Source organism: Harpegnathos saltator, unplaced genomic scaffold (assembly GCF_003227715.2).
Source record: "Harpegnathos saltator strain DR-91 unplaced genomic scaffold, Hsal_v8.6 scaffold192, whole genome shotgun sequence".
In the NCBI taxonomy this organism is placed as follows: domain Eukaryota; kingdom Metazoa; phylum Arthropoda; class Insecta; order Hymenoptera; family Formicidae; genus Harpegnathos; species Harpegnathos saltator.
Window position 1 is genome coordinate 90,648 of NW_020229975.1, and position 14,042 is coordinate 104,689.

At 36.7% G+C, this 14,042-nt stretch overlaps 1 protein-coding gene across 1 annotated transcript; it reads right to left on the reverse strand.

Annotated features, from left to right (window-relative positions):
* Window positions 1–7,025: 7,025 nt before the first annotated feature.
* On the reverse strand, window positions 7,026–14,042 carry LOC105191980 (cilia- and flagella-associated protein 58). Its single transcript, XM_011155821.2, has 12 exons — window positions 14,007–14,042; window positions 13,082–13,168; window positions 12,547–12,675; window positions 12,120–12,352; window positions 11,363–11,639; window positions 10,755–10,987; window positions 10,247–10,658; window positions 9,021–9,291; window positions 8,267–8,526; window positions 7,851–8,105; window positions 7,461–7,685; window positions 7,026–7,296 (listed from the first exon to the last, which is right to left on the reverse strand). The coding sequence occupies exons 1-12, from the start codon at window positions 14,040–14,042 to the stop codon at window positions 7,027–7,029; spliced, it is 2,688 nt and encodes an 895-aa protein (XP_011154123.1). The 3' UTR covers window position 7,026.

Here is a 14,042-nt window from a genome sequence, read left to right on the forward strand (position 1 = left end):
CTGGTACAAGCTTCTGCGCACAGGGTTTATCAACCACCACGACGAGACGAGACGAGACGAGACGAGACGAGATGAGACGAGGCAAGACGAGACGAGGGAAAGGGCGGGGAAGGAGGTGTGGTTACGCATTTTAGATGCACTTATCAGACTATATAGAGACGTAGACTCTAAGACATCGAGATACACAGATGTATATTGCAAAAGGATAAGCGCTAACCGTGGCAGACGTTGCGCAGAACGAGTATACAATCTGAAATAAGTAATCCGCTTACACTATATCTTTTTCTCGAATCGAAAGAAATATTTAATCCCGCAATCAGGAGAAAAGAATAATCGGTTACTCCATATCACGACGTTTCGTGTAGCATATATTTGAAGCTACAGGCAAGATAACGTCGAATTTCACAGAAGTCGTCATTTCGCAGAAGGTGTGTATCCGGACGCGAAAAAGAGAGTAGCTTCGGATCTGACGCGAAATGCAATTCCGAGTAAAAGTGCTCTAATGAACATACAGAAGACATCAGCAATTTTCCCCAATCGTCACGTTTAATTCTCTGTTTCACAAGTGAGGATATTTATTATCTGCGCAATGAAATATTACGACTTGATAAATTAATCATACAATAACGCGTCTGCTCAGTTTCATTTTTCTTAATACAGCGACAACATCTGACACGAATTTTCATCACATCGCGCTTCCTGCAACTTCGCCGTTTCTCTTTACACAAGTAAAACTTTCTTCATTACTCATTTGTCCGTTGTCCAACACGTTCGCACAGTTTACTTCGCCAGTCCATCCTTGACAGGCACCATACATTGTTGGTTTCATTTTCTAATAACGCGCGAACACTTCCGTCTGCTGCGGGCACCGTTGTAATGGTGCTATCACCACCATCACAACACGTCAGTCGTTTCTGCTAATGGTAGCTCCAAGACATGACAAGAGTCATATAATAGAACACGTAACAATAATCTCAAGCGGTTTCTGACTTGGACACAATATTGAACAGACCTTTGACACAATATTCAACTGTATTTGGATTTTTCGCAATAACTCGGATATGGGTTGAAAAGTCGTCCGCACATAAAGCGTTTCTCTCCTATTTTTATTTTATATTGCCAAAATAATTTTTGTAACTCTGTGCAACCAATACACACAGAGTAGGGTGTACAACATGTACCACGTAGGAGATGTGTTCGTTCGGTAACGCAGACGATTCTAGCATCTTTAATACGTTCGTCTAAGTGGTGACATTACGAGAGCGCGAGGCAATTTACGCCCTCGCGGTAATTTAACATGACGAGCTGAAACAATTAATCTCCGGGATAGCAGTAGCCGCTCGTCCCGGATTCGAAACTCGGGTTATCGCGTTCGACGTATCGCGTAGTGAGCACGAGACACCCTGGCACCAGGCACCGTTGGAGTGGAATTGGTTGGTGGATAGTCAAAATCATAGACTCCGTGATAACCTGAGCCCTTGATCTCACACGTGTGCCTCAAACTATTGTCATATGTGTGCATGCGTGTGTATACATTGTCATAGCTGTAGGCACCAAAGTTTAAGGACTTTAATGCTCATATACGATCGGTCGCGATGATAAAACAATATAGTCATACACAAAACTCAAAATTTAAAGGAATATAATATCGTCGAGAAATTTATTGATCAGTATTATTCTCGTTTATATCACTACTTTTAGAATATATGATTTTTAAACTGAGATCTCGTCAGTGGACATTACTTCCCCCCTCCCTTTTTTTCTTTCTCTGTCTCTCTCCAGAAGAGAGAACTCTCCTTCCTATCTTTCATCAATTTATATTCCATCAAGACAATCGAGTAATGGTTGTAATTAGCGAAGTGAAGTTTTGAGAGCGAGCCTCACTCAAAACGCCACCGTTGCGTCCTCGACCGCGCACCGCACCGCAATCTCGCCGGGCTTAACCACGAAATTATGCGATTTAGCTCGCTTGTATCCATAATTTACGCTAACAACGCGCGCGAGCGCATCGTTGACGATCATCGTCGTCGACGCATAAACGCATCTACGCTACCTCGCGAGACTTATAAACGAACCGTATAAATAATATATGTTTGAGCGTTGGAGTTAGCGTATTCCGACTACCCTGGAAAACGTCCCACCGGTATATGATGTAAAATCATTACAGTTATAAAATCAGGATTAATCCGTTACGAGAACGAAGATATTCGCATTTCGAATATATATTTTTTACGTTAAAAAATATATATGTACATGTTTTATTTTTATCTTTCTAAATTGCTTACTCACACTCACCAGAGGTGTCTGGCTCGTTAAATACGGATTTACGCGAACGTTGTAAAAATTCTTCCATTCTCATGAATCAAGGCACATTATTACAGGAATTTAATCGCAGGAATTTTTAATCAATAAGTGGAAAAATAATTCACCACTACCACCACGTACGTTGTAAAGTACGAAAAATCCGGTACATTGTACGGTAGAAAGAAAAATGTTATTTCGACGGTATTTTATCGATATTATTTATTCGTGTCACTTTTTATATAAAAGATCGCAAATAAGTTGTTTCTCTCTCTCTCTCTCTCTCTCTCTCTCTCTTGCTTACCAATTTTATTCTACCGTGTGAGCGAGTAACTGTCCCGAGTAAACAACGCGTCAGTAGTCATGCTCAGATGTAAAAGTAAAGAGATGGTCCCTTACAACTCGGGTCGCGCAAGTAGGTACGACACGTTGCGGTCTGGCAGTACGTGCGGTCATAGCGATCACGGGTGACCGCGTGCGCGCAACACGGTATCTATCATATGTACGAGAAGAGACAAGTTTATTATGTCATATTTATATTTATGTCGAAAAACTCTAACTAAATAATTATTGTGAGTGACACGATAATACTGCGCCGTGTAACCAGATTAAAATTGGTCGTTACTTGTTGCAATTAATTACTGATAACGTTAATTGACTCGTATGACTATGTATATCAGAGACTGAATATATTAATTAATATATGTGTGTGTGTGTGTGTGTGTGTGTGTGTGTGTGGTGTGTGCGTGAATGAGAAATATATATATATATATTAATTCATAACGCGCATAATAACCGCTATGTCAATCGCGCTGTGCGTTAGGCTTGTAACGCCCGCGAATTATGTAACCAGTTAATCAAAGTTTGTACTCGAATATAAACTCACGCGTGTAATCGAAAATCGTTGCTCCTGGGCCCGAGCTTAATTCCTTGCCTCCCGTCTCGTTAAATGATTAACTCGGAATTGATCGAGGTCGGAGCGACGGATGTATCAGGTCGGCCCGATTGGATCTGATTAGAAAGCTGCTGGACACTTAACGTGCGGAGAATGAGTGTCTTAGGAGCGCGAAGCTCAAAGCGAAAATGCCGGGGCGAGCTTAGAGAATACCGGGGAAGTAATGAGGAGCAGAACTCTTCACTGAAGCAACAAAGATTGTTACACGATAATCGTACACGTGTATCAACGAATACAAGCAATACTTAACTTATGACGATAACAAAGAAATATTTTTACTTTTATCAGTTTTTATTGCAATCTACAATTGTCAACTTGTGGCGCAATATGAGAGAAAACGGCTAAATGGCCAACGAATAAATAGAGATTTTGTTTGATTGTGGCAAACTTGAAATAGTGATGGGCTGTTATTGCGCGCTTACGAATTCACATATGCAAGCGCGCACACTCGTGCACGCGTATATACGTACGCACACGGACGAAGAACGCTTTCGTCGAACCTGCTGAATTTCCGAGCGGACGATAACAAATCGTGCCACGAAATTTCCGAATTCCGGTATTCGCCAGCAACGACCCCAATTGCCAGTTTGCCGCCGTGTGGTGGAACATGTTTTGTTCAAATCGTTTGGATGACGATGGATATAAACGGAAATACCGGGACAGTCGGGCGGTAGTACTCGCACCGCGAGAAAATCGCACGTCTCTTTTGACACAATATGGAATTTTTAATTAATCGTCAACTGTCGCGTTTAAGTACGCTGAATGTATAAACCGAGATTCAAGTTTTGTTTTTAACGTTTTATGATGTAATATAAAGTTGGTGTTTTGACATCATATTATTTTAATCTTTAATCCCGTATTAGCCCAATTTTTAAAATACTATAATTTAATAAAGTAACATGTATAATATCTTTTTTAAACAAGATATAGTGCAGAAAGTTGTTCGTTTTTTGCATTTCGGGTTTTTTGCATATAAGTAGCATGAACTCAGGCTAAGATACAAGTTTCTAAACAAACTGAGAGTCTTTATTTTTTCTGATATGAAGAAGACGAAGCAAAAAGACCATGATATTCATATATCCAAAAATGTGCCTTTTAGTATCAACAACCTGGTAAAAATAATCCATTTATCTTAAATGTTCTTCGAAATAAAAGGCGATAATTACACTTTATTTGCCAACGCATGTAAATGGGTTACAACTACCCTTATAATATGCATTACATTTCGAAATTGCACTTGTTTAACGCTTAATCGGCAGTAAGGCATAACACGAGACACGAGTAGTAATGAGTGTGTCAAAATCGTACGAATTGAATTGACGTTTTATAAATGGGTAAACAATATCAGTGATAATATGAACAGTCAACGATGATTAATTAATTAATTTACTCTTTTACTTATTAAGCATTCAAATTATATTTATGGCTTGACGTCGGTTTACTGGAAACCGATAAATCATTCCTGTAACTCTGATTAGAACTATTATTAAACAAATGAATAATACGTTCAATAATAGTTCTAATCAGTGCGAAGATACGAACGTATTGTACCGATACGATGTCTACGTGCGGCACGTAGAGAATTCGTTGGTAGATTGCGAGATACGAACAGATGAAGGCATGCACATATGCATATGTATGAGCCAATTAACGGTTGAACGAGTAATAACGTACTTCCCCATTCAGATGATTGTGTTATTTTCCGCTTGAGCTCACGTAGGTTACAATTTGTTCGACGAGTGTAAGACTTTAATCCTCTATGGAAAAGCATGCGTGTGCTTGCGTGCGTGTATGTTGTGTGTGTATGTACGTGTCTTAGTTAATATAAATATTTTAAATTAGAAATGCAATAAAGTTGCAATAAAGGATACAAATGGCCAAATTTATACGATACAAATTTCAAGACAAAGTAAAATTTGTACTACATAGTTGTTGCTTTTAATGCGCTTCTTTGAACAGTTATCGGAACTAAATTTATTCCACCTTCCAACGTTTAATAACGAGGCAATAATCCAACGAGGCAATAATCTTTCTTTTTAACTAATTAATCGACGAAACAATGCCAGTAATTTATGATATCTGATTTTTCGACCAATGTTTCTTCTACATTTTTACGTAATCTAGACGTCCGTATTAAATAAAGTAGCGAATTATTTTACTTCGTGCGCGACATTCATTTCAAATATTTATAAAAAGGAAAGAATATTGGGATAAATCATAAATGACTTCCAAAAAATGCATAAAAGTGGCGAATATATACTTTCTTTTTTTTTAAGCGTCATTGTAGGAAGAAGAAACTATTCAAATAGGAAAAAATTATAATTAATAATAGTGAATATATATTTATGCAGAATTTTCTTCCGATGAACCCGATGATTCTTTAAAGAGAAATTTGTAAGTAGAAAAATCGTAGTTTTCTCAAGAACGTACATTTCTTCGAAATAAATAACGTGTTACTAAGGTGTGAAAAATTTTGCAGCATATAATCTTTAGTTGCAAGAAATATTGATTTAAAATGATTTTCTTTGCTCTTTTTGACATATAATCTTTATATATTAGAAATTTGAATTTTAGACATTTTCTAAGAATTAACAATCAGCTATATGGATTCACGAATATGATGCAAAATTACTGAGTTCATCTTGCAGTCGAGACATTACTCTCGAAATGAAGCCAGAGACCAATTTACTTCCTTCTCCCGAAGCTCTCTTAAAAACGTTCGTCGAAAACTGCTCTCAGGTCTTGGTAATTCGTAGAGTCTACTTGCCTAGTGAATATACTCCGAGAATTATATCAACCGCAAATTCTGGGCACGTAGCAGCGGTACAGACGAAAAAACCTACCTAGCTCGATACACACGACGCATCTTGAATACGTCGAAAATTTTCGGACTATAAATCGTGTGGATTCGCTCGTATCAATCATTTACCAGCAGTTCCAAGACAAGGAATTTATTCGAGAAGAAGAGGATTCGTTAAAGGTATGTTTAATATCGTTACTTGATATTTTTAAGAATGAACAGCTATGTGCTCCACGTAGAAAACATTAAGTAAATTTTCAAACAAACATTTTTATTTCAATTTTACTATTATCCCGTCAAATTTCTGATATTAATATTTTTAATATTTATTGTTTAGTCATCGCCATATCAGGTTTCATCAATAGTTATATCATACAAATAGTAATATCAAACATGATTTAATATAATAAGAATAACATTTATTTTTTTTTAACTAACACATATATTATTTCACTGGACATAAATATAATAATTTAGGAACACCTTACAAATAAGAATTAATTAAAATAAAATATTTTACATATTCATAACCTACATGATATATAGAGAACCAAATTAAAAAGTTTACATATATATAATTATATAAAATTATATGTAATTATATGTGAATTAAACATAATTATAAATAATTTATATATAAATTTTGTCTCTGTATGTCATATAAATAACTATGTGTAATTATATATGCCCACACGTGAAAAAACGCTGTTAAATGAAGAAAATAGTAGTTTCATTCAATGAAACGTTTACACAATGAGCCATTACAAAAATAAACAGTTATTTTAATTGTACAACATTTTTTTCCTCATAAATATGTATACAGTTGATTACGGTCATAATTACGTACAGTTATTATTACGTATGACTATAGTCACAAGAAGACCAATTTTACACGTAATTATATATAAATATTTTTTCTCGAGTGTAAATGTTTAATAAATAATGACAATATTATTCAATTATCCTTTCTTTATTTCTTTGCTAACTCTAGAAAGCAATTTCTCCGTGTAGGCGTCGTCATACTGAAGCCACCCCCGCAAAATTTCACATTGGATACCAATATTCCCGGGAGAATGGGTTCGTAGGAGGATTTCGCGGTAGTCTCTTTCATCTTTTGCAATTTCTTTTTTTGAGTGTGATACTTCTTTTTTAATTCACACATTTCATTAACCATTTTCGTCATGTCGCCTTTGTACTCCCCCACTTGTGTTTCGTACATGTTTAATTCGGCGACGAGACACTACACGAAAAACAGACGTTTGTAATCACGTTGTAATAACAATTGTGTGTAAAAACAAATTATTTTCTCAGCTTAAGTGTATAATAAGTTATGCGAGAAGCGTAGCACAAAGAATAAAACGCCTGCTTTGAAAATTTGTGGACTGTAAGTTTCGTATAGCTCACTTTCAGTTTTTCTCCTCTTTTACGCAAGGCATTTCGAACTTCATCCAAGCTCGCTGCCGTCCATGGTTCTCGTTGCTTCGACAAGACATCGCGAAGGTTCATGTATAATTTTTCGGTGTCCTTTATTTTCCTTTCCTTATCAATTATGTCGTCGGACATTTTTAAGATGCGCTTTTGTAAAATTTGTACCTTCTTAATGAGCTCAAAAGTGGCGGGATCCGTGCCCTATTACGAAAAGAATGCAAGTGTTTTTTTATCCTCTATAATCAATTAATTGATTTCGCTTCTAGATTTGTGTTTCGGCTGATTTACAGAATGATTTTCTGCTTTTTACTTCCTAAAGCTCTGTAATCTCCGTTCCTTCTTCCGGAACGAAAATGTACTTCTTACCTCAAGCTTTCGCCATCTGTGTATATTTAACGGGGTTTGAACTTCTTCCTCAAGCGCAGTGACTTTGATTCTTTCCTTCGCCAGGTCGCGATTAAGATGAAAAATTTCTTGTCGCAGATCACTGACATTGGCGATATTTTTAGTAAGAAGGACTTTTTCCGTCCTTAATCTCTTCACTTCGCACTTGAGCAATCTGATATCTTGCAATTTTTTATTGTACTGCGTTTCGCCGCATTGAAGAGTGGTATTTAGGACCTATAATCATAAATATAACATATTGGATAAGGAAATTGATAAAAGAAACCTGACAATATTACCGAAAGAAAGTGGCATGCATTAAATAATATAGACAATTTAAACATTTCTTCAATGAATGGAATCAATGAATGGAATTTATGCGACAAGCACCAACGAACCTTGATTCTGCTGTATTGAAGACTTAGCTCATCATTCCTGCGAACTAATTGTGTACCGAGTATATCACGTTCATTCATCACATTGTCTATGTCCTTTTGGCGGCGTCCAATCATTACGTTCGCCTGTTGAACCTCCCACCTTAGATGCTTCTCGTCATGCTTCATCTTTTCGATTTCGTGTCGCAAGGCCGACAACTCCATACGGCAGGATCGTAGATCGACCTTGAGGTCCTCCTTCTCCTTTTCTACTCTCCCTAGCACTAGAAGACAAATGATCTTCTGAACAGCGATCACTCTAGTCCCCTGATAATGGACTGCACGAGGCTCCAACAAGCTCGCTAATAAATTTGCACGTTAAGGCGTGTAGATTTGTTATTATGAATGTTGATTAATAGATTCGGATATCCGTTAAACAAAATCTAGTGACGTACGATTCGCCAATTTCTCTAGTTTCTCTTTTTTTTTTACAAAACTATAGTATAATGGCACTATATTATTAATTTTTTACTCTCTTTTTCTTTGTTCTCTCTCTCTTCCTTCTTGCAATTAGAAATTTTTTAAGTCAATCAAGCTTCGTAATAAACCGAGGTAAAGAAAATGAAAACAAGTTTAAAATTTTCTCCATTTTGTACTTCAACATTTTATTCTTCAACGTTTTAGTCGTAAGTAAGCATAAAAATATAAAGAAGAAATCAATTTTTGTAAAAATTAAAAAAGAATTCAGTATTGCAGAAATTTTAGCAGAATAGCTTACGGAATTCTTGCTTAACAAGGTTGGACTCTTTCGTGGCTATATCTTCCTTTAGCTGTTCGACCTGCTGGCTCGTTATCTTCAGATTTCTCCGCAAATCTTTTACTTCTTCCTGTACCTCTACTAGGTTTTTGCTGTACAGATTTCGTTCCGCACGGATGACTTCTAGTAAGCTTTGCTGTTGACGATACTTTATCTCGGCCTCCGCCAAACTTTTCTTATAATCGGAAATCTCGGTCTGTTTCAGCCTGACTTCGCTTATGCGACCCTCTATCTGTCAACACGTCGTAAATTAAGTATGTCGTTCACATTGCTTCTAGCTTCGGATTACTCGTCTGCGATCGATAAATTATTTATAAGTGCGGTAAGAACAAACATACCACGAGTGCTTCATTTGTTCAAACAAAATTTGCTCATCCAAATTAAATATTACAGAGGTTCTCGTTATATAATTGATTACTTTATTCAAAATAATTTTTTGGCAACTTTGCGAAATTGTTTACACTCACTACGATATACTCTGTGTATTTTTATTCCACGTTTGTTATATTGTTATATTGTTTTCCTAAATAATGTCATTTAGACAGAATCTACTATATTTTATGCGTTATCATATTTGAGAACATTATAATGTATTATTTATTATCTTTGATACTTTCTTGAATGAACACTCGTGGGTAATTAAAATGATCATTCACAGATCGCTGTCTTTCGCTACAAAATGAGGATTATTATAGCAAGAAGAATTCTTGCTCTCCCCTAATGGACTTGTTACGAGATTTATATTTCGCGTCTCTCGATTTCTCTGCTTCTCGGTCATTCCTTATTATCTCGCAGATAGCATTTCCTTGAATTACAAAATTTTATTTCTCTCGTTCACTCATAAGTACGAGAGTCGGCAGAAGCTCTCTCCTAGTTCTCAAGATCGTAAAATTTCCCTGATAAGAGTATTAAATCTAGCCCAGTAAATTACTCAGATTTCTTTAGGATTTACGTTACGCCGCGACTACATGAATTTTCTCTTTAACCATCGAAAATATTGTACAGGATATTTTGGTTTAAACGACTATGAGAGTACATGAATGAATTAAACTTTTGCTATCCCGAATAGAGAAAAAATACAGATGCAGAAATAATAATATTAATTGATAACTCTATCGATTCGAAAAGCGATATTTTAATAACAGGATGACAAAATAATGACATAAAACTGAAGCAAATCGGTTCACCTGTCGCTCTAATTCTTGCACCGTCAAATTGCATTTGTCCCTCTCTCTCTCCACCAGCTCCAATTGTTTCTTCACTTCGTGGGAGCTCTGCGTCAATATGTCCAGCTCACGTTCAATCTTTCGCTTTGCATGTTCACTCAACAGTAACTCGCGATTTATTCGCTTCATTCTCTCCTGAGCGGCCTCCTTATTGCGCGCGAGGATATTTTTCTCGCGCAATAATACCTCGACGTGTTGCCGCTCATCCATAAACTCCTTGCGGCAAGTAACTGTTTTGTGTTCTACGTTTTTTATATCGATTACTGCTTGTCGTAAATCCTGTTCAAACTTGGATCGTTCGATCTCAACTTTCAGCAGTCGCTTCTCCATGATGTCCTTTTCGAGCTTGCACTTAGCGTTCTCCTCCTGTGTTCTGAAACATTCTTCGTATGATACATGCAACATGAGAACGGCTTTTAGGCGATAACTAATTCTCTCGTGTGTGAATCTCTTTGTTTACTTTGATTACTTGTTAAGATCGTATTTAATACTCTTCAACTGTTTTTCTTTGTCGGTGAGCTCTTTCTCCAGTTTCTCCATCTCAACATTCGCATTATCGAGATCCGTTTGGAGATTCATTCTCTTTAGCATAAGCTTGCCGATCTCCTTCTGCATTCTCTCTCCCGCTGTTTTATGTTCTTTGACCAGGTTCTCGAGCCGCAGCACATTATTCGCACTAGCTTCGATAGACGCATTCGCGGTCTACGGAGTTATTACCTGTTAATGGTACTTCTATGACATTATAATTATGATTTTATAGTAATGGCATTACCAACTCCAACAGTATTAATTGCACTCCCTATTGCTTATGAGCATTTCATAAATTCTACTACAAATACAGAGATCCACGCGACACTGATAAATTAATAAACACTATTACTCATTCATAAATAAATTACATTTAATATAACGAAACTAATATTATTTAAATTATATGATGTTCGATCTTCATTAGATTTTAACAATATGTGTCTAATATTACGCGTAGTTACTAATTGCTAATATTGCATTGTGCGATCTCGTATTCAGATCACTTATCTGTCGTTATGCTTCTTATACACTCATCCAAATTCTCACCTCAAGTTCGTCCTTCTTTATGGTTATGTCCTTTTGAAGTTGCTGCACCTCCATTTCGGTTCTCTCTCTGCCGCGTTTCTCTCGCGAAATTTCGTTCAATTGCATATCGAGGGTTTCCTGCATTTCGATCATACGCTGATCGACCTCACTACTTTTTTTCTCGAGCTCCTCTATGTAAGGGGACATATTCTTTAGACGCTGTCGCATGGTTTCCATCTCATCCAAAAGTCGCTCCCTCTCTTTTAATAGAACCTCCTTCTGCTTGCTAACGGCAATGCTGTAATTTCAGTGAGTAAAAATCACTGTGAGACCACTTGCAGCAGCTATTCATGGCATCGCAAGCATGACTTCGCCGCAAATTCACGCCCTCAAGACGTGCTACGGTCTGTCCTTTTTTCATCATCGTTACGTTAAGTGCTCGTAGGAGCTGTATTAAGCGCGATTGAAACATTTCGAACAGTTACAACGAATACTCAAAGCTACATCAATCGTTAGATGAGTGTCCCATAATATCCCGCTCGACTTAACGAATTTAGTATACTTATCCTGAATTTTTCTTCTTGTTGTTCTCACATTCCTTTTGTTACTTTTATATTTTTTAATAATAAAAGTGACTGGAAAATCAAGGGTCCTATTTTTTCAACATTTTCAGCGTAAATTTCACTGATGATAGATTCTTTAAACAACTTGGAACGTATTTCTGCTTTGTTACTGTTCCTAATGTCTAATGTCAATTAACTTCTTGGAATGAACTCACTCTTTCTCGACAGACAGCTGCTTGTTTTTCTGCTCAATTTCCTGGCCTAGTTTGACGATGTTTAGTTGCAAATTCTCAATGACTTCCTGTGCGTTTTGCTCGCGTGCATGCGCCGCGTCAGCCAGTTTCGTCGTATTCACGACCTCTCGTTTCAATCTGGCTATTTCACCCTCGTGGGCCTCCACCATCTTCTTCAATTCGTACATCTTGTACGTGTTATTGATGATTTCATCCTGGAATAATAATGCGTTTATGTGACAGACTATACTTTCAGTTAAATTTCTCCTTTCCCTGTATGATCTTCAAAGAAACGCGAAGCTATTTCTTGCTTCGTGATATCCAAATTAAGTTTCCCGAAATCGTCTCTCTCCTTTATTTCAGTCTCTGCAAAGCTCTTCATTACGAGTATTGTAGCTTTAATATTTACCTTCAGCGATGTGCACTGCTCCGACAGTTCCTTTTCATTTCTATGCGCTTGGTACAAAGACTCGTAGAGTCTTGCATACTCGGATTCATAAGCAGCTAACGCCTCGTTAGTTTTCATTTCGTTGGTTATCTGAAAATACAACATCAAATTCTACAAATAGAAATACTATTCTACAAATAGAATGCAAAGAGAAAGTAACAGTTTTAGACTGGTGAATTTAATCTGAATTATCGGGAATGTGTGAACACGCGATCATAATTATATTTATATTCGTGTAGAACTTATCAAAGTAATACGAGAAAATAGATATCGCAACAAGCTATTGACAAAATTGATTATTAGAAAAAAAAATAGTTCAGCATAATATCGGCAAGAAACAGAATCCTTCAATCCTTGAATCTCGCCATTTTAAGCGTTAACGACGAGTATGAACGACGAATTATCACACCAAGGAGTTTCCTCAATGATAAGAAGAGCCGACATTAGAGTAGAAGAGCATTCTCTGATGTCCACTTCCGTGAACAAAGACCCTTACCCTTGCGTAATCCTTCTCCAGGGTGCAAAATGTGCTGCTTGCTGAGCTGCCCTCTGAGGACGGCTGACTACTTTCGCTTCCGTCATCCTGAAAGCATCGTTTCGTTATCGTGACAGAATATTTCGAGGACGTGTCTCGATCATCGCCTATCTATTCGCGCTACTAGTGCGAGCGTTCGATTATATTTGTTATATCTAAAATAGAATGAGCCCGTTAATATATGTCGAAATGTTAGACTGCGCTTTTAAACGTCCTTTGTATATGAATACAGAATAAAACTTCATTTCGCTTTTCGTATTTTGTATTATATCGAAATAAATCCTGTTTTTCTCAACTAGGAAATTTTTTTTCAACATAATACTTATCGCTCCAAATTGCGCGGTTAGGTTAGACTAGGTTAGAGATATGCTAATTAATGTTATTTTCACATCATCATTCTGCTGCATCGTGGTCGATCGTTCTTCTCGCTTCGCGTATTCCCGTTCGTCGATATCACGTATTATCTCACCACCGCGTTATAACATTAGGGAGCTGTCATTATGCTACGTATCACGAAAAAACATCTGCTGATTGTAGAATAATGCGACGTTTAAGAGGAATGAAAATCAATTTTAAAAGTTCAACAACGACTAATAACGGTTATAAATTTTCGTTAGACTTTATACTTTTGGTTAATTATCATTAGAAGCTACAATGAATTCAATGCACCGGCCGCATCGATATTTTACTCTTTTACGTAAATTTATGAGAAAGGATAATGTGTACACATATCTTTTTTGTCTATGCAATATATCTTATAAAATAAGCTTTTATCAACGAGGTTTGCAAGGCACTGTACGACAGTAACATTCACATTTAATGCATTTAACATTTGGTATATTTTAAATGTTAATGAATATTTTAAATGATATATAAGTTTACTTACACCGTCCAACTCAGCGTTCATTTCCATTTCCATCAT

Bases quoted from the DNA above. Each gene is read 5' to 3' on its own strand.
- LOC105191980 (XM_011155821.2), bottom strand. From the start codon at position 14,042: ATGATGGAAATGGAAATGAACGCTGAGTTGGACGGT. The intron at 11,640-12,119 runs GTGAGTTCATTC...CTGAAATTACAG, and splicing joins CAGCTGTCTGTCGAGAAAGA to CATTGCCGTTAGCAAGCAGA. The intron at 10,988-11,362 runs GTGAGAATTTGG...ATAACTCCGTAG, and splicing joins TAAAGAAGGACGAACTTGAG to ACCGCGAATGCGTCTATCGA.